The sequence below is a fragment of the Perca flavescens genome, chromosome 12 (assembly GCF_004354835.1).
Source record: "Perca flavescens isolate YP-PL-M2 chromosome 12, PFLA_1.0, whole genome shotgun sequence".
In the NCBI taxonomy this organism is placed as follows: Eukaryota; Metazoa; Chordata; class Actinopteri; order Perciformes; family Percidae; genus Perca; species Perca flavescens.
In genome coordinates, this window is record NC_041342.1 from 25,214,327 (window position 1) to 25,237,669 (window position 23,343).

Sequence of the window (23,343 nt, forward strand, 5' to 3'; positions counted from 1 at the left end):
GAGACAATAACAACAGTGAAAATAAAAAAGTATCATATGAATTTATTTTTTGTCCCTTGAAAGACCCTTAAAGTTCTTATATAACCTACATAGTGTTTTTACTACATCATTTAGCATAATTTATGAAGTTATGTCATTAAGATTTACTGCCTATAAAAGAGTTTAATGCTAATCTACAAATAAAAAGATGAGTAAATAGTGTTTAGGGCTGTTTACCCTCCAACACATCCCTGGATGCTAAATCTGCATATGAAAATAATGGAGGCAGCAGCGTAAATATTTTTCTTAGTCACAGCTGCTCAATAGCGAGGTTTACTTTTCCTCGCAATTTTGGTCCAGTCATCTCCTCTGGCAAGGTCAGCGCTAATCACTGCTAAAATAACAATTTGAGTGATTATCTGGGCCCTGCAGTTTTTGATAGCAGAAACTCTCAAATGCTCAATTGGATAATGTCTAGGTGCTGAGAAGGCTTTGGCTCGGGGCCAGCAGCATTGTCATTTCTGTTCAGTCTGTTGGATCACTACTCATGCTATGTTGATAGGGGCATTATCATTCTGGAAGAGACCAGTTCAATCAAGAAAGAAACGCAACATGGCGTGAAGGTGATCATGACAAGTGGCTTTTGGTGGAGTTTAGAATTCAGTTCTCGAAGTGACAAGGGCATAAGGAAATACACACAACTTTATAGCATTCGCCTGAAGTTTGTAGCTTTAAAATAGAGCGAGTGTTTTGCGCCAGGAAAATTTTGTTTTTCTTGTCTACAAGAGGTTCATGCTAATCCCAAACAGTATTACTGGGCTCTCCCCAAAAAATCCCCAAATTTTTTACAGAAGCTCTGACAACAGCTCTATCAGGATCGCATCTGGTTCTTAAAAAGGGACTTGGCATACATAAGGTGAACATGAAGCCATTTGATAAACCACTTTCAAAGGCTTCTATGAAGAGAGAAATACATATTAGTCGTGGCGTGAAGGTGATCCCTCAAATTGTTGGGAAAAATTAGAGATTTCTTAGCCTGGTTGACACCAGACCCTTCTCAGTTGTAACTGAGAGTGGGTCTGGGAAAGGTTCATTGACAGTTCATTTCCAAAGGGGCGTCACCAACGGACGCCGCTCAAATAGCTCTGGGCGCATTGGATAGTCCTTCAACCAATCAGACCAACTCGCTGTCGCTGCGCTATCGTCGTCGCGTAAAGGCCGCCTCAACGGTTGTGATTGGTGTAAAGCCCGCCTCAGCGGCTGTGATTGGTGCCTCGATTTTGGGGACATTGGAAATGGGTTTGAATGGGCTCTTCGCCAGACTGACTTGCAGAGCAAATCTCAAATTTGCCAGAAGTTTGTCAGGGTTTACCCAGGCTAGAGATTTCCCACTCCTTTCAGGAATCTTTATATTAGTTTTATGGATCAAATAATCCAAACTCAAACAATGTTAAGGCTGTAGATTTACTCATTGCAGCAGCTTAACCACCTGCGGTACATTCATATTGAGACAAAAGCTCACAGTGTGCATGGTATGCGTTTATACCGAGATCTACAAGTAGAGGTCTTTCAAACCAGCCCTGTCTACTAAAAAGGACGGTCCCATACAACAGAACTGCATTCTCCCTTACGTTTCAAAGGAAGCATATTTTTGTCTTGGATTATGTTTGTCTTTGACATATCACAAATACGTTTCTAATAAAGTCAGCGTAGGTAGATGGATAGGTCAAACAAACACAGGACTTCTCACCCAGGAGAATGCTGTTCTGTTCTGTGTGAAACCAAAAGTCAACCACGTAACATAGTTATCATCTTATGTAACAAATGTACTTTTTTGAACCTAAACCATGATCTTTTTCTAAACCTAACTAAGTATTTGTTTTACCTAAACCTGACCAAGTACTTTTGTTTCAATTCACAACAATAATCACATGTTTAAAACAGCGGTCTGTAATTGAACTGTATTTGACAATGCAGTTTTGTTGTATGGGAATGTAATTTTTATGAGGACAAGGTTGTTCAAACTGGATCCAGTGTAATTGACTGTTCGCTAAACCCCTTCCCCAAGCAAAGACTGTCCAATCATAGCTTAGCAACTGTAACCAAGCAGCACTCAGATACTCAGTATCTCAAGAGTTTGGGGCATTGGCAGGGGTGTCGTTCTGGGGCTAAAAATGGGACTGAGTACCCAGGGCCCTCATGTGAGGTGGGCCCAAAAGGATACTAGAATGAATAGCTGTGGATGTGCTACGAACCTGGGCAATGGTATTAACTAACCCTTTCTAGATACAGCTGATCAAATCTGCTATTGACAGTCTTCTTTTAAGCTGACAAAATTCACAATGGTCAAATAGAAATAAGGATCCTGCTGTAGAAGACCCATTGTTTGAAAAAGTACTGCAAACTTGCCGTGTAGTGAGACTTAGGGATTGGTCAATAATTATCCTTTTTTGGGTCTGTCCTCAGGATCCCATTTGGATCAGGTGTCTTTTATATAAAGGGTTAAGCTTCCAAAATGTTGGACCCGTGACGACATAGAGACTTCCTCCAAATATTCCCTATATTAACTATATACAAGTATAATATTTCCCTACTTTATACGTGATGAGTTTAATAAACATGACTATAGCAGAACAATTCCATCTTTCCGGGTAGACGTTATCACAGGTAGCCTGTTAGAAAAGAGCTTCCGTAGCTTGGTTCTTTGCCCACAGCCCTGGGTCAAACGTAGCTCTCAGCTTTGGGAATATGCAATAAGAGTTGTGGGGTCATGGGAGAATAAAGCGTCCATTTGCCTGACTGGAGCTCAAAGTCAATTACACAGTGGAGGCATGTAGCCTGCTGATATGACATAACATACTAACCCAAGGCCTCTTCTGTATTTGTTTTGTCTCTGTGTCTCACCTCTTTGTCTGCCTGAAAAATTCTCCCTTGCTCACTCTTTCCTATTCCTCATTCACTTTATTTCCCCTGTGACTTCTGCCCCCTTCTCCCTTGTTAATCATTCTTCTGTCCAATTCCTCTCCTATGCCTTCAATATCCTTTATTTCCTCTGCCACCCCTCTGCAGCGGTGAGTGCGCTGTCATTGTCGCTGCGCCGTCAGAAGCGCGACTCCCTGTCACCGCTAGAGGAGGACGACGTACGTGAGAACATCATAACGTACGATGACGAGGGCGGGGGCGAGGCCGACACGGCCGCCTTTGACATTGCCGCACTCCAGAGCGCCCCGCACAGCTCACGCTCACGTGGCTATCGCACCCTGGACAGCAGGAATGTGTAAGTAAGCAGAGGGTGTTTGTGTGATGTTTAATTACATCAAACCTCATGGCTGGCCTCTTATTATGTGCTACAAGGAAGTTAGGGTGGAAACAAATACACTCCTTTAGAGTAAAAGCTTTCATCTCAGTCCAGCACTTATTTGATCCCCTTAAGTAACTGATTGAGTCTTAACTCCCCGATCATAATCTGTCACCGATCAAAATGCTGAGACAGAAGGCTATCAAGCTCTGCAGTCCTAGGAGACCACTTTGTTGTGCCCATTTTTTTAAAGCTTGTTTCTGTTCTGCTACATCAGAGAGTTGTTTGCACCCACTTTGATGTTTCTGTGAAACATTGTTATTGCCTTTGGACTAATAATTAGTTCCGATGAATTTATTCAAGCCATATGGAGGGGCCATAAACAAGTACAAAGGCTGCATTTAGTTTATCGAAAATTACTTCCTCGCAATTCATGGATGTGGACACAGCAACATGAAAAAAACCTTTAAATCTAATGCAATCCATTGCAATATCGCTGCAATAAACACTACCTTTGTTATGTTTTTAATGTTTCATTTTTCTTGACTCTGTGTCACAGAGGGGCAGATGGTTAAACTTTATGGTGACTTTGAAGCTGTATTTTGTGGTTTTGTTGTATTGCGTTGGTAAGATCTTACGCAGACTTTCCACCAATTTCTGCACATGGATTTCTGTAGTCATGCGGAGAAGAAGCAAGTCTTCTGTGGCTCTAGAGGGAGGTTTTGTTCAGTCTGAGAAAGTAACTTAACAGTTTGTAATAAGTTTGGCCTTCATACTAGAGGCTAAAAGTCAAGATATCATTGGCTTTGGGTTGCATCAATTTTGACTATTAAAATCACTGAAATACCCCTTTAATTAGATTAGATTTTTCCCACCTGGATATTGCCCCCCAATGTGGACAAATGAACAGAAATACCCAACAATGTGGATATAATTGATATACACCACAAACCCTGGTCTCAAAAATATTCTCTAAATGACCAGATATGGTGTGTCGTGGTGGGCTAGTAAGTTAAGACAAATACCAGTTATGCACAATGTCCCAGTTTGATTCACACCAGAGACCTTTATTGTCACTCTCTATTGTTTGCTGTCAAACAAAGTAAAAAAAATGCCATAAAATGAACTTGACTTCCCAAAGTTGAATGCCGATTTTGCCTTGTGTCTCACAGACGTTACTCCCATCATAACCAAGACAAAGCTCGCACCTATAGCTGGGCTCAGAATCCGGGTGTGGATCACAACTACTCAGGACCAAGTGGACCTCTCTATGGTCGCCTCTGTTACAGCAGCCACACGTTACCTGTTCTCCGCCGCACACCAGGTGGAACATTTGAACCAGGCCTGGCAGAGCTGGGATACCGCTTTCCTGGAGGCCAACCAGACCACTCTCTAGTCATCCAGAACCAGGGGGCCATGGTAGGGGCCATGGAGTCTGGGGCGGTGTTCATCGCTCCCACAGACCTCAGCACGGGAAGCCGAACAGGGAGTCGCACGGGAAGCCGTGACGGGACTGCGCCCCAAAGTGGGGTAAGCACATCGGATGGAGGAACGCCGAGGACCAATGACAGCCAGGAGAGAGGAGGAGGAGGGACAGGAACTGCAAGCAACTGCACAGAGGGGAGCAGTGAGGAAAAGGCCAACCATAGTCAAGATGTGGACTGGGTAAGGAGCACTGTGACCACGCTTTCCCCATTAATGCACAATAAGGGATAATAGTTCAGCTTATCTGATTTGATCCCAAATATTCTGACCTCCATGACAAGCCTCCAATGGCATTCTGGCACTGATAGGCTTTAATGTTTCTGTAGAGAAAAAAATAGAAGCACATTATGTGCACTAAATTCAAAGAGTTACCTGATCTTCAGAGGGATGAAGTTGCTGATGAAGGGATAAGGTCAGAAAAGTATTGGTATTGTATAAATAGCAATGTAGCATCCAAGTTAGCTGTTTTGTAGGATTTAATGCTTTAGGTACGGACATGTTTTTATTCTACATTGTGCAAACTATGCATAGGATGTTTGGTGTGAACTTTTTGAATGTACTAAAACAGTTTAATACATGGATGGATGGATGGATGGATGGATGGATGGATGGATGGATGGATGGACGAATGGTTGGACGAATGGATGCATGGAAGGATTGCATTGAAAAACAATTTAAAATTGAATAAATGGCTTGTTAAATGATAGATGGCTGTATTGGAGAAAGCATTAAAGTCGAATGAATAATTATTCAATTAAATAAGCAAACAAGTAAGTAAGAAAGTAATTAAGCAAAATAATTATTAGGTTTGCGGTCAATCATATATACTATTTTATTGCAGTGGTTGCAACGCTATAATATTTTTCATCTCTGTACTGTTAGCTGACATGTCCAGGACACTGCTGGAGGGAGTTGATGATTCAGACATGTCAGCACATTTATATCCAGCTGTTCATTAGCTTTTCTACCTTTTGTTTTATTTATCAGGCCATAGCAAGGCTGTCTGGCCCTTTCTTTCTTTAATTTTCAAATATTTTATCTCTCAATCATTTCCCTCACCATCTCCCTCTCACAGTGCAGTGTTAGCTCATTCTAGTGCTCAATTAATATCTATGGCTTCTTCCAACTCTGTTCTGCTCAATGTCTGTCTCTCCTTCGTCTCAATCATTTTTATTTTTTTTTTTTCATTGCCATCTCCTGCTTTTCCTCCATTTGGGCCCTATGTTATCCCCCCTCCCCATCTTTCTGCTTTTATTATGCCTCTCATTAAATTATCCTTCATCCCATTTGGTACTGTAACCCTAACCTAACAGTACCACACCATACCCCAGCCCCGAACTGAAACCACTCGTGCTCGCCTACGTTCCCTCCAGGTGCAGTCGGAGACATTACCCAGGGAGCATCACCTCGTCATGACCCGATCGGGCTCCACGATGGGCCAGGGTCCCAGCGCAGGAGGCTGGGTGTGCGACTCGGCTACCCTTCCCATGGCGGGACGCAGGGCTTCCCGTGCGGGCTTGTCCCCAAACCGCACAAGCTCTGGCCAGCCTGAATCTGATCCCAGTGGAGGAGGAGGAGGCAGTGGAGGAGGAGGAGGAGGAGGGGGAGGGGGAGGGGGAAATGGAAGTGGGTTCACCTTTACAAATGGACAACCTGCCAGTGGACGCAACTATGCCACTGTCCTGCAGGGGGAGGTATCGGGACAGAGGGACTACCCCGGCAGCTTGGGGAGAGGAGGACTAGAGATGGGGAGCAACTTTGTGGTGGCAAGGCCAGAAAGGGAGGGCGTAGGGATATCATCTGTCTACCCAGAAGCAGCTGGCTTAATTGGGGACTGGCGTGAACGGATGGGTCTGGGGGGTTATGTTTTAGGCAGGAGGGATATAACTCCCCAGCTTTTTCCTTTCCCAGGGCAGCCTCAGGGAGGATACAGCGGAGTGATGGGCTTTGGGGCCGGCTGGGTTCCAGGAATGGAGGCTATGAGAGGAGCTCCAGGGCCTGGGGGTCCCTCCTTGGCACTGAGGGTGGGTGAGTTCCTACGTCTGCGTCTCGCCCAAGTCACTTTTGACCCATCGCAGCCACCGTACGACTCTGTGCAGGTGTACGGCCTGGAAGGTACAGGGTCCCGGGCTGGATCCCTCAGCTCACTCGAGAGCGAAGCAGAGAAGGATGCAGAGAAGGAGGAGTGGGGGGCCGGGCTGGAAGAGTGGGGACCCCAGTTCCACAAATTAGCTCAACTCTTCAAAGACAGGGAGAAGGAAAGGGAAGAGAAGGAAAACGATGAAGTGGATGCCAAAAATGAGAAGGAAAAGAAAGACGAGCCAGGGAAGAAAGAGAAAAAAGAGGGAGAGGAGCAGGCTGGAGAAGAGGGGAAAGACTGAGGATGGATACAAATGAATCAAATAGGGGCAAAGAGGGTAAGAGAGGAAGGGAGGGAATAGGAGGATGATGAAAAGGCAACCAGAGCTAGAATAATGTGAAGAGAAGTTAAAGGAGAGAAAGATGAAGAGGCAAAGTAATGAAAAGAGACAGAGAAAAATGAGCCTAGGGAGGGTGGAGTGTGCGAGGGCAGGGGAGGGAGTGATTGATGTAATTTAAAGCAATAAGTGTTGAAACGCTGATATGGTTGAGCACAGATACTGAGACAATGCAGAGGCTGCTTCTGCTCGGGGCAGCAACAATTTGTTAAACGCTTTGGACAAAGAAAAACAACCCAAACATCCGAGACTCGATTTTAATTCAACTCTCACGTGTGGAACGAGAAAACAGCAGGAAACAAGAAGAAAGACGTTCCTCGTTTTGTGTGTCGGTCTGCTCTTTGTGTCCGCATGTGTGTGTGTTTGTGTGTGAGAAAAGTCTCTGAGGGAAGACGGATGTGCGAGCAGAAGTGCATACGAGCACTTGTTTGTGTGAGTGCACACGTGTGCATATTTAACAAAGACGGAGAAATAGTGGCAGGGAGAATTCATGGTACCCAGAGACAATTTAAAGATGTGACTGATGATATCTTAGCTGCAACATTAGTTTTCGGGACATTGTGCAAGAGTAAACATTTAACGAGGAAGTTTCAAAACTACGATAACACACGTGGGATGAAATATGTATTTGAATATAATGTGGAACGGGTAAGTGGATGGATGTGCTGTATAGAGAGAGAAGTGGTCGGGGAAATGAGACAATTGTACATAAACTGTTACTTTTTATTCCATCTGCTGTGGCAGAAAAGTGAATTATTCAGCTCACTACTTCATTCCAAATGAAAATGATGAATCATTTCAATCCTGCAAAAGATCCTCCCTCCTCTCAGCCCGCAAGGAAAATAGACATTGTAAAAAATTTAAATGATTTAGGGATGTGATCCCATATCCCCCACATCCACCCCACCCCCCCAAACACACATGCTCAAACCCCCATCCCTCCAGCATTTTGTAGTCGAGTGTTGGTATGTTTACAAAGGGTCACACACAAACACACACACAAAAGAACTAATGAGCACCATAAGGCTTTGATTGTACTACAGTAAATTATAAAAGCTTAACCATTCACAAGTATTCCATCTACTGTGGAGTAATAGTGATTCTATTATTCATCTCTTACATTTTTTTAATGGAAGAAGTCTCCTATTTTTTATGCGTATCCCCACTGTAGTCTCACTTGACACGTCTTGAGGACAAAGTATGCATGATTTTTGAAAACGACAGCACACCTAAAAAAGTCAATCAATCCCATTTTCAACACTCGTAATTCCCGAATGAAAAATGTCCGTAGATCTGTAATGAAACCGTAGGGAAAAAAACACCACAGAGACTCCCACGACATGGAGGCTTTTTGTTCTTGTTAAAGGTCAGGATGCAAATGAGCTGGAGTTTTCAGCTGGAATGCACTTTTATACTGTGTGATGTTCAATAATAGATAATGAATAATGTCAAAGATTACAGTTGTTTTATAAGATGTCAATTAAACAAAAAGATACAATGTTTGACTGTATGTAAAAGCATTTCAAATGTAAATACCACTGAATATTATTGCTAAAAGAGAGTATATACAATGAAAAGTAAGTGGAGAAAAAAAAAAATCTAAAACAGAACGTGTCCAAATGGAACACTGTTTGGACTTTCTGTATGTACTGTAGATTAGAAATGAATGAACTGAGCTGAACTTAACAGCCTGCTGGACTGAAAACAACACCATGTATTCTACACCTGTGTGATAAGTGAACAGTTTTGGTTTGTGGTAGCGCTCGTCTGAGATGGACAAGCCAAGGATTGAATTATACATGTGGCCTCTGGCAAAAGTTTGTTGTGCAAAATATTGGTTACAGAAGCCCTCAGAGCTAACAAAGAGTCCAGTAGGATGAACATTCAATGGGAGGAGGGGAAATTCCTCTAATGGGCATAAAACTAAAAACTGGATTATTATTATTATTATTCTGCAAAAGTAGAATGATAGACACTAACACTGAATTTGTTATACAGCTCGGTCATTATTGTTGCACTGCCCGAGAGATATGAAACAAAGTTTTATAGTTACTTATCTCTAGAAAAATAATAAACTGTACATTTAAGAGTAAGATTTTTAATAAAAGTATGGGAAAGTTACTGTCCATCATCTTTCATGCATTTCAGGCAATGCAACTCAATGACCAAAATAATAATAATAATACATTTTGCTTTGTCATGACCAATGCATAGATCTAAAGTAAAAAAAGTCCAAATCAAATTCTCACATTTTGTCAGAGGGGAATTTTGCCACATACCCTAACCTGAATGTGGACGTCTTTGGTGTGCCATCTCAGAAATGTTTCCGTGCCACTGGTTCACTGTAAAGCCACCCACATAAGTCAAGCTGCTAGCTTTGCTATTGTCCACCAGTTTGGTCCACCATAATCTTGTTGTTAAGGTCTGCTTCTGTCAACACTTAGTTAACCAATCAGGAAGTCAGGCTACACGCTGACCGAAATGAAACCCATATACACCTCTGTACCCTTTGCCTGAGACACAGACTTGTCCATACAGTGCCACTGTGCAGGCTGGATGGAATCAGGACCAACGTACAAATACTGCACAATAACTGGAGAAGAGTGTGAGTGTGTGTGTGTGTGTGTGTGTGTGTGTGTGTGTGTGTGTGTGTGTGTTGTGTTTGTGTGTGTGGGGGGGGGGTGCAGAACCTCGGCCGGGGATCTGAGTTAGTAATTTTGCTAATCAACAGTACCTCATAGCTACTTAAACATTTCATCAGCTATGTAATACTCTAACTAAAAGTGACAAGGCATATGGGCTATTAGACAAGCAATACGTGTGCCAACCTTAAAGATAATTCCGGTTTGCTATAACATGGGTCTTACATTTTATAATTTTAACTAGAATGGGGCAAGAAACACAAGCTTATATGTCTTAAAGCATAACTCTCACCAAAATGCAATCTAGGGTCTTTGTGAATGTACACGAGTCAAACTTTTGTTTAAAAGCATATTAAGGATGGAAGCGCCACTTTTAAGATTTACCGTATTTTAGTTTTTCGGTCAAATGGCCTTTTGAATGGGAGTGATATGGGCACTTTTATGCTAGCCTCAAAATAGCTATTTTTAAAACACTAAGAAGGCTCAACACAACATGAAACGTTGCTGAAAGTATTACCAGGGGCTCTACACCTTAACGAAGGTATTGACAACATTGTTTGTGTACCAGCCTAACTTATTTGGAAGAGAAAAGAGAGGTGAATGATTACAACAACTGTCTGTTTTAAAAATCTATCAAAGTTTGTGAAAGAGAGATACCTTTTTTTTTTCAGATACATCAACTTCCCAGTACAAACACTGAAATAGCCTTCATCTTCTTAATTATGTCCTAAAAGTTGTAAAACTCACTCACAGCCGAATCCACAGCCGTTATTATCCTTCCTCTGTTCATATGAATGAGCCTGAGACCGAGTGGTTGGGAGGTGGGGTTAAAGGAAACGCTAGTGCGCTTACTCTATGGGCTCCACAAATTCGGAAACATCTTGGTATTTTCATACATACATTAATTAAGTCTCCGCTAAGTCTACAGACCAACTTCCTGTTTCCAATTTGATCCAAGGTACTTGCTGTAGGCAAAGAGGGATTCTTATAAACATTTGACCCCATTTACACTGAGTCATTCCAAGTGTCATGGGCAAATTTGATAGCAATTGGATCTCAAAAAAGCTAAGTGTAAATGCATCCAAGATGGACTGAAATCCCATTGCTCCGCATTCTAGCTAGATGTTGAAAATCTGTAATTGCATTCGCCCCTCTACGACTTAACTAATAATCTTACCTTTACTCCACTCTAAGCAGTCTGTGGAAGTATCCTTGACAGGGTCTGTCCTGTGTGACACTGGTATTAAACTGATATCAGCCGTTGTTCTCCCTGTCACATTAAAGTGTGTTTATCTGATTCCTAATCAGGTCAAATTTTAAATGATCCACATTACCACCACCCTCTGGGCTAGAGTAGGACAGACCTGTAGCTTGGGAAAACCAAAATGGATTGCTATCAGATTTCTGTTCTAGGCGACAGAGTCGCATATGTAGCTAAATGAAAAATGTATTAAATCTCTTCTGGATTTTATCTAGGTAAGACACTTGAATTGAGCCTTAGTGTGTGTTTCCTTTTGGTTTACCACCACATAAACTTGCTTAGACCTCGCGCTCAGTCCCTTCACCATTTTGCTGAGACCCAGTGTTGACAGCCCCGGAGATGGACAACCTGTTTAGCCATCTCCCGATGTCCGCTGCTGCCTTGGCAGGGAGTATAACAGATGGACCGGGGTATTGCCTTAACCCCAATATACTTGTTTTTTTTAAACTGACAACTTAGTCAGGTGTGTACAATGTTATCATAACTAATTGAAAAGATGGTCCAAACTACAAAAACAAGACCCAAGTTGTAATAAAACAGAATTATCCTTTAAACTTAATTTTATTGGAGTAGAATAGCAAATGATTTATGAAGATTTGATGTCTTGAATGATAATTTTTCTGGTAAACCGTAAATGACTGCCAAAGAACTTGGAACCATTCTGTTATGACAATGAGTATCGTTGTAAAGAGCACTTGTGTTTTGCGTTGCCAATGCATCATCTGGGCAACGTTTTCCTTAGCATTTATGTGAAATGTGCCAACTTTCTGATTCCCTCTGACTCTCAACATACAAAGAAAACTGTCCTCATTTCCATAACAGTTTCACCTATTCTGGGGCAGCCATTGCAAAAGCAATTATCATGGTATACCAATAAAGTGACCTTTCTTGCCATTCCAATTACATGGTTTATTCCACAATCTTGATTGGCTCCAGGTATTTTATCTCTGCTGATTGGTCTGATTTTAAAGTTCTGCTCTGCCTGATTGGTCAAAATCAAAGTGATGATTCTCCTGATTTGGCTTATTTCAGAGTTCTGGAGTGCTGCACCGACTAAACCACTTGACGGAGCTGATTATCCCACCTCCTGGGCCCGGCAAATTGGTTCAATCAAAATCGTGATTAGTTGAATCAGTTGTTTTAAATAGAATAAAAGCCTGCGGTCTCTGCAGCACTCCACAGCTCTTTTTTTTCAATCTCTAAGCTAGCTCAGAAGCACAAACCCACAGTGACTGACGAAAGCGGTCCTGTCAGGCCATTTGTCAAGACTTCTGTCCAAAAAAAACAACCTATATACTGAGGATAATGAAGTCACACTCAAAGGATGAGAGCAGTTATATCAGGATTTAGATATGTTGAGATGTAGCTTAAGGGTGCAGCTTGAAGGAGGTCGGGACCTCTGGCCTCGGGAGTCCTCTAGACCCCATTGGTTCTGTGCCCCCCCACTCTCCCCACCACCCCCTCCCTCCGGTAACTTCATTGCTCCTGCACGATGTTGACACAATTCCACAATTGCGTGCTGAACAAAGTGTATTTATTTCTGTTATACTTTTTCTTTTTGTAAATTTGAATAAAAAAGGAACTATTTCAAAGAGATGAGTCAGACCTACTCTGTGCTCCTTTCTGCAGTCTCCCAAATTTCCGGATAATCAGACTTCTGCTGCTCGTGTGTGTGTCTGTGTGTGTGTAAGAGAGAGAGAGACAGAGGAGAGAGCGATTGAAAGATGTTCTGTACAGTGCATACAAATGTGTGCACACCTTGAGAGCATGTCTTGTTGTGAGTAGGTGGGTGTGCCTTGTCAAATTGGCCCCTGAAATTTCCAAACTACAGACAGTGTGTGTGTGTGTGTGTGTGTGTGTGTGTGTGTGTGTGTGTGTGTGTGTGTGTGTGTGTGTGTGTGTGTGTCTGCCTGCATGATGAAAGAACACCTTGTCCGGTCTGTACTGTAAGGTCAGTAATAAAGGACAGGCAGAGAGTTGTGCAGAGCAATCATGCTTTCAGACGGGGGGGGGAGGAGTTCTCTGTTTGTTCACCAGCAACAAAAGAAGCGAGAGGCAGACATTTTGAACTCAAGAGCAGCAGCAAATAGAGCAAATTTTACAAGTTCCCTTTACCAACCCTTGCAGCTCTCTTGTATTCTGCAGCCTTCATCCCCACTGAAGGATGCAGCGGGGATATGTGCGCCCTTGCTGTGTGACTGAATAGCTGGTTAAAAAGATTTATTACAATAATCAAATATGAAGGAGGGGATTATTTCTACATGATGATTTAGAGAATGATCGTGTTAGCTGGGTCTCCGCTTGATTACAATGATAATACCCGCCTCAAGTCAGGAGAGGGAGAGAAACAGAGGGAGAGGGAACGGATAGAGAGAACCATATTAGCAGTTAATATGCAAGTCTGTTGCATTACATAAAACTGTATTTGTGATTGGGTTAGAGCTGATTCTGCTGAGCGCTTAGGAAAAAGCCCTTGCCATCTCTTGTGTGTCTGTGCATTCTCATAATTATGAGAATCATGGAGCTGACTTGCCCCCTACGGAAGCAGCATCCTGTATCTAAAGAGGATGTGCAGTCACTTGGAGGCAAAACAGAGCTTTGAGTAGCGTTAAGCCCCCCCCTTCCCAACTCGGAACTGACACGACATTCTTATCGATGTACGACTCCTATATGTACGTTTATCAGTCTGCCTCAAGCATCAACACCGCAATGCCGCATTCTTGGTGAGTTGCTGCTGTCATGGCACTGCCAATAATTACAGCATGCATTATTGATCATAGTATAATGGCGGAGCTGGAGATAAAAATTAGCTCTGTTAAAACTGTACACTAGGGAATAACTAACTACACTGTACTGGAGAGCTACACACACACACACACACACTTAATGTGCTGCAGGATTTCATCACAGGACACATGGGGTGTGTGTGTGTGTGTGTGTGTGTGTGTGTGTGCGTGCGTGCATGCGTGCGTGCGTGTGTGTGTGTATTCAAGTACATGTACAGATTCCTCATTCTGTTTGAACCTTACTGACAGAATCCCTTTGGCTATTCAGCAAAGTGTGAGTGCTTGTGTGTGTGTGTGTGTGTGTGTGTGTGTGTGTGTGTGTGTGTGTGTGTGTGTGTGTCTTTTCTGTGCGTGTTTAGTGTGTGTCTGCACATCTTTGCATTTCAAGTACATAAGCTTTAAAGGCAGCTCAAGACAACACAAGAAATAGGTGTAAGGGGAGGTGACTTGAAACAGCGGCGCAACTCAAAGCGAGTGTAACTTTGCCAGTGTGACGACTTCCTGCCCTGTAGTTAAACGTCTAACAGCCTTCTACAGTAAGTCACTTTTAACTCCACCTGTCCCTGTGGTTTTTACACTGGCTCCATTCGTCTCTTTCTCGTCTCCTCTTGTCTTTTTCCCTCGTCTCCTTTCGCACACTCTCGCTCATGCGTTTCGCTCTGGACGCTCCTACAGTTCACTGGCTCATTAGAAGTGGAAAATTAAATCTTCATTAAGAATCTTAATTAGAGTTCGATCTCCCTATAGTAAGCCGACAGGGAATCCATAGTGTAACAGGGGGAGACCTGGAGCAGGAGTTGGTTTCGGCAAGGTGGGGCGAGGATTAGGTGGGGTAATTAGTGAATGGGTACTTCAGGGTAAATTACACAAGAGGTATTTACACTTCAGAGGTAGGGGGAATGGATGGGGCAGGTGGATAAAGTGGCCTGCTGGTTAATGGCGGAAACTGGAATGAAAGTCCAACATGTGTGAGATGCGTGTTGCCCCCCCCCAAAAAAATAAATAAATAATAATAATCGGACCTCTGTAAACATGAATCTGTTACGCCTAGATGTTTATAGGGTAATAACTATTAACTGTAATGCTTAGAGTAGCCTGATAACACACATTTCAAACCTCCTTTCTCAGCATTCTCTAGCCTACTTTACTGTGGTTACTACTACATTTTATTTGTTTTCTCTGTACCTTTACTTGCAAGCCTTTGGTACTATGGTGTCTCTCTGATCATCTGTTAATTTATCTGGCCATAGCCCTGGATCCTCTGGCAAAAACTGGTCTGCACTGCTCTGCCTACTTTCCAGTTCCTCATCTCTCATTTCCCCACTGTGCTCAGAGCAACACTCATGCTCCCTGCTGTCTTCACTCCCATCATCCTCAATCACATGTTGTCTGTCATCTTTCTCTATGAAGGATACATCTGATATTAACCTCTTATCCTAATTGTAACCTGATATAATAAAACACACTAAGATGTTAGTGTTACTTAATACCTTTCAGTCAAAATGGCAAAACATGGTTTGCTTTAATTTTGATATAAGCTCCCCTTGTCTCAAATCCAAAGAGGAGGATGAGGAGTCTGTTGCTACTCCACTCCCTGGTGGGACAGTTTCTGAAACTGAGGGTCATGTGTTTCACAATGTTTCTACTGAATCTGACATAACTATAATGTTGACATGATATGTATCTACCGATGACACTGATTAGCCTATTATTGCTAATTATAGACACTAGCCTTTTAATTTAAAATTAAACATGTTTTAAATTAGGTTTTTAAATTACAATGGTGTGTTATATGCAAACAACATTGCTAGTGTAGTTTATTTATTTAGCCTTTACCTCAGATTACATGTATAACCAAATTATCATTTGAAAGTGTATGTTCTGCTCTTTATATGGGTTGTCTCAGTCCGTTTTAGCGCTAACGGTCACGGAGATATTCAAGCAGTTTAGCACCATGGATTTCGTTTTCTAGTTTGTGTTCACCTTTCTTTGAAAAGATGTCAGTTACCAATTGTTTCCCCTCATTTTGTTTTCTCTCCTTCTTCTGTCTTTCCTTTCTTTTTGGTAGCCTGATTTGGCTTTCTTTGAGAAAGACCTTTCTACAGCACAAGTTTGCGCTCCACCAGATGAACTAACATAAAGAAAATGCATGCAGATGGACTAAACCATTTGGTGCATTAACAAGGGGTGTGTGAGACCTTAGATAGTCTTTTTTTGTATACAAAATGTAGTCAGTCAATCAAACAAGTTATTCAGCCAATACACTAACTTTACATTTCATCTGACATGCATTATGAAATTTAATTAGGAAACGAAAATATCCAGGTGAAATGAAATATATTCCAGACTTTTCAAGGGCCCTCTCTCCTCTTGGGCCCTGGTAATCAGAATTGGTTTTACCCCCAGTCCGACGCCCCTGTGTGTTGGTGAATGTGCAATTCTTGTTTCTGCATTGTTGGCAGACTGGGGCTCAGTGGAAGGGAGGCGAGGGGAGGGGAGGGGAGGTTAAGCGGGGTTAAAGGGGTTCTTATTAGTCAGAAATCTTTATTGAAATTTCTTTCTTGTCTTGCTTTTTGGTGACATGGTGTTACTTGAGGCGACATAATTCCTTATCATGCTCCCATAAGCATAGAGCATTAGCTTAATACCAGACAGTAATCATTCAAAGTCACTGCTAAGCATGCGGCCCAATGCTCCTGCTTCTTATCCACATTTACATACTACAGAACACGATTTAACCACTGTGTGCAGGGATTGGGCGGTAAATAAAACAATTATGTTTCAGTACTGTTAAAATATGCACACAGCTCGTAAACATGAAAGCAGGAGACTCCCTTTCTTGCAGCGCTTCTTTTTCAATTCTTTCAGTGACTGATGTCATTTCTCGCTGTAGCTCTATTGTAGTTAGCTATCCTATCAGAAATCATCAAAAATCCCTCTGCAGTCCTCTTTGTGGAAGCAATGAGCCGAGGAGAAGGGATTTTTTTGCCTGAGGGAGACTAGCTCAGGACCTAATCCTGTGACAGGAAGCCCACATAAGCAGCCCAGCAACCGGGCCTAAGTGAAACTGTATTTCCCCCTACAGAATAGATTATTTGTTCAGCTGTCCAGCTGCTGTCTTATTTGCAGAGAACATGAAGATACAAGTGGCTGCGGAATATTTTTAAATGGTGAGGGCAGGCGATAGTGTCTGGACCTTCATTTTATTTATCTGCTCCGCGCGGTTTCCTGGGAGCTGACTGGTCTACTGCTCCGAGCATGGTGATCATATCTGCTGTAATGTTGTTGTGGCGGCTCAAGACTCAGGAGAGAAGTCTTCGTGTGTGTGTGTGTGTGTGTGTGTGTGTGTGTGTGTGTGTGTGTGTGTGTGTGTGTGTGTGTTGAGAGGTGGCAGACTCTATTTACACAACTGATCATTAAAGGCAAAAAGAAAAATAGAACATGATATAACCAATTACAGACACACAAGCATAGAGAGAGAGAGTTAAGTGCGTTCATTAGCCCTCTGTGACAGATTGGTTAATTGTTCAATGAAGTGAGTGGAATAATAATTTGAGGGGGATGTTTTGCCGCCAGTGGAATGTTCATTTGGATTTATTCTCATCAGCCGTGTCTCTTATTGTCCTACATAGATCTTGGAGGGAAGTTAACATCTAAAGGTTACAGAAAAGGCCGAGCCAATGTTTGGTCAACTGCCCACTCACTAAATACCAACAGACACTCAAACAGTGTGTCTGACCATTAAGAATCCCCTCGTCATCTGGCTCAATTATTCTATGCAGCACTCGAGCCTTGCCAAGTAAGTCATATCTCACCATCTGAGTGACCACAGTGCTGGTTAAGCTTGAAATATATTGTCACACTGAGAAAAAAGACAAGAAAAAGGCCACGCAGTCTGAATTGATTTATTGAGTGCAGTACAGTGTGATGTTTTGTGACCCAAGAAAATCCAGAGATAGATATCATATATAGACTATAGGTAATTAAAGGGGTACTCCAGCATGTTAATGAACTTCCATACAGTACAACTGAGGTATATTAACATCCTATTTTATTCTGATCATTCTATAACTTGTATTTAGGCCATATCTGAACTATCTATATGAAGCTAGAAGTGATGAACTTTAGCCTACTTTCAGAAGACACATCTGGAAAAGTGTTATCAATGGGGCCCTCCAGGACAGAGCCAGTTGACATGAAGCCATTGGTCAGTTATCGATCCCACCTCAATTCATGGAATATACACATGTGGTCCACACACAAAGAACTTTAGAGTGACTTTTGAGAATCTGGGTAGCTGTCGCTCCGAGCTCTGCAGGGCTTGTACATGATGCTGATTTCTTCGATGTAATATAATACATATATAATCTATAATCAAAATCCTTTCCACACAACATTACAGCATCGCTACCAATTACACTACACAACAAAATTGGTTTGGGGTAAGGGCTAAACATTTTGCTTGTGTCTTGAAGGCTGTTTTAATGAATCATTAGTACATATATGAAAAGTAATGCACTGCAATTTGCATGTATTGCACATACTTATCACTGTATGCCACTCATTCACTGCCACTGTGACCGTGAAAATACGGGATGGGATAGGGAGGATTTTGGAGTGCATGGTTGGGTCCTAAGCGGGGGAGCGGAGTTCGTGTCTAGGAAGAAGTCAAGGAGACTGGTGTTTTAACCCAAACCAAAGCTTTTTTACTGGTCATTTTGGTGCCTGAACTTAACTGTCGTCGCCACATGACAGTCACCTTTTGTCGGCTATACTTAACTGTAACGGCACTAAATTGTCGATGGTTGCCGTCATTTTGTAAGCTATCAAACACACCTTACCATGTTCTGAACTGTCCTCATGCGTTTTTAGTAAAGTAATACAATTTTTCCAGTCGTCGCATCCTGTGGTGATCAGTTTGTAATTTTTGTGGGAGAAGAGCTCAGATATATAACACATTATTGATAATGAATAACAATAGGAATGCAATTGTGATTCACAATGATAATAACTCAACTGAATTTCGCACTAAACAAACCAACTTTACTAAACTCACCTGCTGCAGGCAGTGATGGAGTAGCTGTAGCAGATGAAGAGTCTGTACTTCGACTCCGCAGTAGCAGCGTGTCCGTGTTGTGCAGTGTTGGGCTGTCTATCCCACATTTATTTGTTTTCACATTTAGAAAATGATGTGATAGATAGATGTTAGCCAAAATAAGCATAAATACATGAATATACACTAGATTTGTGTAAAACCAACTCTGCATTTAATTCATTCAATCACTGGCTTAAGTCAATCCCACAAACACTCATTGTCTTTCAGTTTCAAATACACAGTCCTTCTAAGTGCCTAGCTGGGAATTTATGCAAAATCAAGGTCCATGTATGCTCTTCAGAATTTTTATTTCACTTTAATATTATGTATATCCTAATCTGCCTTTACTTCAAGTGTATAAGAACACACATTTTGGCTCATCCTGGATCTGGGGACTAACTGTGCTGTTATCGAGGTCTCTCTGAGCAGGATCTGTCTGCATTGGACCTCTCGGAGATGGATGTCCCTGATCCTCTGTATCCTCTGCTTCCTAGTAATAATCCATGTATAAAATCACAGCTATGAATACCAATCAGACAAATGTTTACTATCGATAACAAACCCAAAAGTTGGATTAACTAGTAAACAGGTGCAACAGAGCACACACCCATCAGTGATGTTGGGTGTGGTCAGAGGTGCAACAGACTTGAGATTTTCGATCGGAGAGGGCCTTGAAACATCACTTTTCAGTGTGGTATTACTGCAAATTAATGTTGAATAAAGCTGATCTGTTACTGCATGCAGTAGACTCTTCCAGCATCACACTGTTTCTGAAATTCACGACAATTCTAATAATGGACCAACTCTGATCTGCCATGTTGTGGTAAATGTAGGGCACTTTATTGAAGCATCGACAGATCCTCTGAAACTGAAACTGCACATTTCCAGCCAAGCTTACATAAACAGGCCCCAGCTGGCTGCACACATTGATGTGTGTCTGCTGCCACCTCCTGGAATAATAACCTCTAAAGACAGTTGGATTTATTCAAGATTTAAGAGTCAAGATACTTTATTGTCATTGTATGAACACAACGAAATTTCGTAGGTAGCAATCAGTGCAGCAGCTGTAAATGCATAATAAAAACCAGATAAAAAACAAATTAAAAAGATAAAACAGACATAAAAAAGTACTCATATGAGCATTTGCAGAGTTTTTGTTAGTTTTTTGTTTCGTTAAAGTGATATTGTGCTTTTATGACAGTGGTCCTTAGCCCTTAGCAGCTACAGGTGTATCTGTGTGCTTGTGCATGGAGAGGTGGGGTGATGGAGGCTACAGCTCTGGGGAAGAAGCTGTTCCTCAGTCTGTTAGTCCAGGTTTTGATGGTTCCGTATCTTTTTCCGGATGGTAACGGGACAAACAGACAGTGTCCTGGGTGTGTTGTTGTGTCCATGCTTCTGTATGGGGCCAGCACACACAGCATCTAGGTCCGGGAGCACTGCTCCTACAATCCTCTGTGCCGTTTTCACCACCCGGGCCAAGTCCTTTTTGTTCTTTCCCTGCTTATATTCATTCAGAGGCTGTCTGGAGCCTATCCCAGCATGCACAGAGGAAACACCCTTCACAGATCATCTGTTCATTACAGCGCTAACTCACTTGTACAGCCTAGCAATCACATGCACACCTTTGGTCAATTACATTTCTCCAGTCTAGCTGACCTGCATGTCTTTGGGATGTGAAGGGAAGCTGAGCAGAGAAATCAAACCTTCTTGTGGGAGATTAACACACCGGGGGGGGGGGTTAAGCTCCAGAACACATTTATTTAAAGAATTTAAATTTGGTTGAAAAGCTTGTTAAAATGATTTATTGCATTGATCAAATCAGATATGAGGGACAGGGTTATATATCTGTAATTATGTTAGCTGATTCTGCTGCATGATGAAAAAAGTACATTTTTGCCATTACAGTGTCTGTATAAAATGAGACTTCTAAAGTTACCATAGAGCACAGTATCCTCCGGCTGAACGAAACAGTTCGTGAAACTGGCGTCACTTCAGAAATCCTGAAATTGGTATAGTGGAGAAGCCGTAATCCTTCTTTGGCACTGTAAAACTCCCTTAAAAGATATTATATTTGTGTTTGATGCATGTTTGACAGCTCTAATAACATTATGCAAGTTGTATTGGCTTTCTGTAACGTCCACAGTGTGGCCAAAAAGACAGCCATGAATAATGTCAAGTTTGTTCAAAAGTAGCATGGATGTCTTTAGTTTGTGACTGTGAGTATTCTGTAATTTGAAATCATTACTCCAATCGAGTGATTTCTTAGAGGGACAGCTGATGGTAGCATTTCAACCCTATGTCTGGATTAAAATGGTAGGCCTATTTGTGGATCTTGACGGTTATTGGCTGGAACACTGGTTTTTGTTGGCGTTTGTGGAGCCTGGGCTGTCTACGGAGACTGCGTATTTTTACAGTGTGTTCAGGGGACAGGCAGCTACCAGATAGTGAGGAGATGTTTGCTGTATGTGACAAAAAATGTTGTAGCATAAAAAATGCTTGACATCACTTAGAGCACCTTTAAATAGCATCAAAAAAACACCTCAAGCTTTGGTGCCATCCAGTTTTGTCTTGTATTAGAAAACCTGTCAGTCAATTTAAGAATGAAAGTTGTTGTTAATCCTCGGATCTGTTTACATTTGGATCATAGTCCTTTTTTCCCTTTGCACCGTGGGTACATGTGCTCGGTTTAAAGAAATGGGTTGGATACACTTTTGTGTTGTTGAATGTACTATTGCCCTTATCTACTAACTTTTTTGTGCACCATGGGTGGTGTTTTCTCTCTTCTATCAATCTCCTCTACTCCAAACCTTCGCCTGCCTCCTACTTCTTGCCCCCTGGCTTTAGACATCATCTCGAACAATCAGATTCAATAGTTGGTTCTAGATAACATAAACTGAGGCATGCTGAGAATACCATGTGAGGTTTCCTCGGGCATTTTGCCACTTGATGCAGAAAAACCTCTTGCACTACTGTCCATGTTTCAGTTTATATCTTCACTGCTGGAAGAAACCATGAAAGATTTACATTTTTGCTGACAACTACATAGATCAAATAGATTACTGAATGTGTCTTTAATCAAAAAATTAAATTTGGACTAATGTAGGTACTTTAAGAGGGCCAATAATGAAACGCAGTTCTCCTCTGTATGCAAAATAGAGATTTGGTTGGCTTGGTTGGTTTGTGTTCTACTCACTTTTCGCCAACTCCAAGCCACAGTAATTGCATTTTCCATATTAGGTTTAAATCCCTACTGAGCAACAGCTACAAGAGGTCAAGAGAATCTCCTTTGAGCACTAAAGACAATAATACCCCATTCGGTCTCAAGATAACAATTTACTATTTTTCACAGACTTATAGACTCAGTAGGTTTTATAACCCAGCTGTCTCAAATCCTTCTCCTCTGATCGTTGTCATCAGTCCCCTGCTGATGCAGCGGTGGAAAATATAGACCACAGCTGCTTTCTTGATAGCTGCTGTGAAGGGTGAGCAAACAGAACTGTCAATAAAATTAGGGGCAGAGAAGTAGGAATTTGTGAATGGGGGCTCAGGGGGGTTGAATTAAGAAATGGAACATATGAATAAAAGTGGAGCACTTGGTCCATAGTGAGGGGCAAAATAAATCTTTTGAAAGTGGATATTTAAGTGTTTCCTCTAAAAGCGGGGGAAAGGGAACACTTAGGGATCCTTGGGTGAATTCCAGATGGTCTCATGATAATGTAGCAGTCATTTAGTTTTAATTCCCTAATTAGCCCACATTTATTTATAAAGATTCATCCTTCCAATCATTATTTAACCATTCATTGACTTCACATTATACTGCCATTCAAACAAAATAATATGTGTAGGTAGAGCTATAAGTTAAACGGGACGTACCGTAACTTTTAAGCAAAGCACCTTTGTGGTACACGGAAGATGATTTCTAGTAATTTTAGTGACTTTCTGACCTTTCATATAGGACACCATAAAAATAAACTTAATGAGCAGTAACCATAGAGAGCCGAAGTCACACCCCTTCCGGTGGACCTAATGGGACTGTAATTCGGAAAAAATATGAACGGTAGGGAACGGGGAGAGGCAAATTATTTTTTGATCCCGTTTGAATTGAGCCATGGATTACAAATATGATGTTTGTCAATTTAAAAGATAATTTTTCAACCGAATAAAGTCTCAGTTAGCCGTAGGTTTGTCATATGACCACTTAGTTTTGTGTGAAACTGCTCAGCGAACTACATCTCTCGTCTCACATGTAACGTTATCTTACCTGATGTGTTTTATCCAGTGAAGTGTTTTCAGCAGATAAGCAAAAGATCAAGCGAGATC

The 23,343-nt window shown here is 41.8% G+C and overlaps 1 protein-coding gene across 1 annotated transcript in view; it reads left to right on the plus strand.

Annotated features, from left to right (window-relative positions):
- cdh24b (cadherin 24, type 2b) overlaps positions 1–8,796 on the plus strand; it is a 150,692-nt gene extending 141,896 nt beyond the window's left edge. Inside the window, exons 12-15 of the mRNA XM_028594338.1 lie at positions 3,049–3,256; positions 4,450–4,942; positions 6,136–6,343; positions 6,392–8,796. Of these exons, the coding sequence (XP_028450139.1) occupies positions 3,049–3,256; positions 4,450–4,942; positions 6,136–6,343; positions 6,392–7,143 (1,661 nt within the window). The 3' untranslated portion in view covers positions 7,144–8,796. The remainder of the gene's footprint in view (positions 1–3,048; positions 3,257–4,449; positions 4,943–6,135; positions 6,344–6,391) is intronic.
- The last annotated feature ends 14,547 nt before the right edge of the window (positions 8,797–23,343 follow it).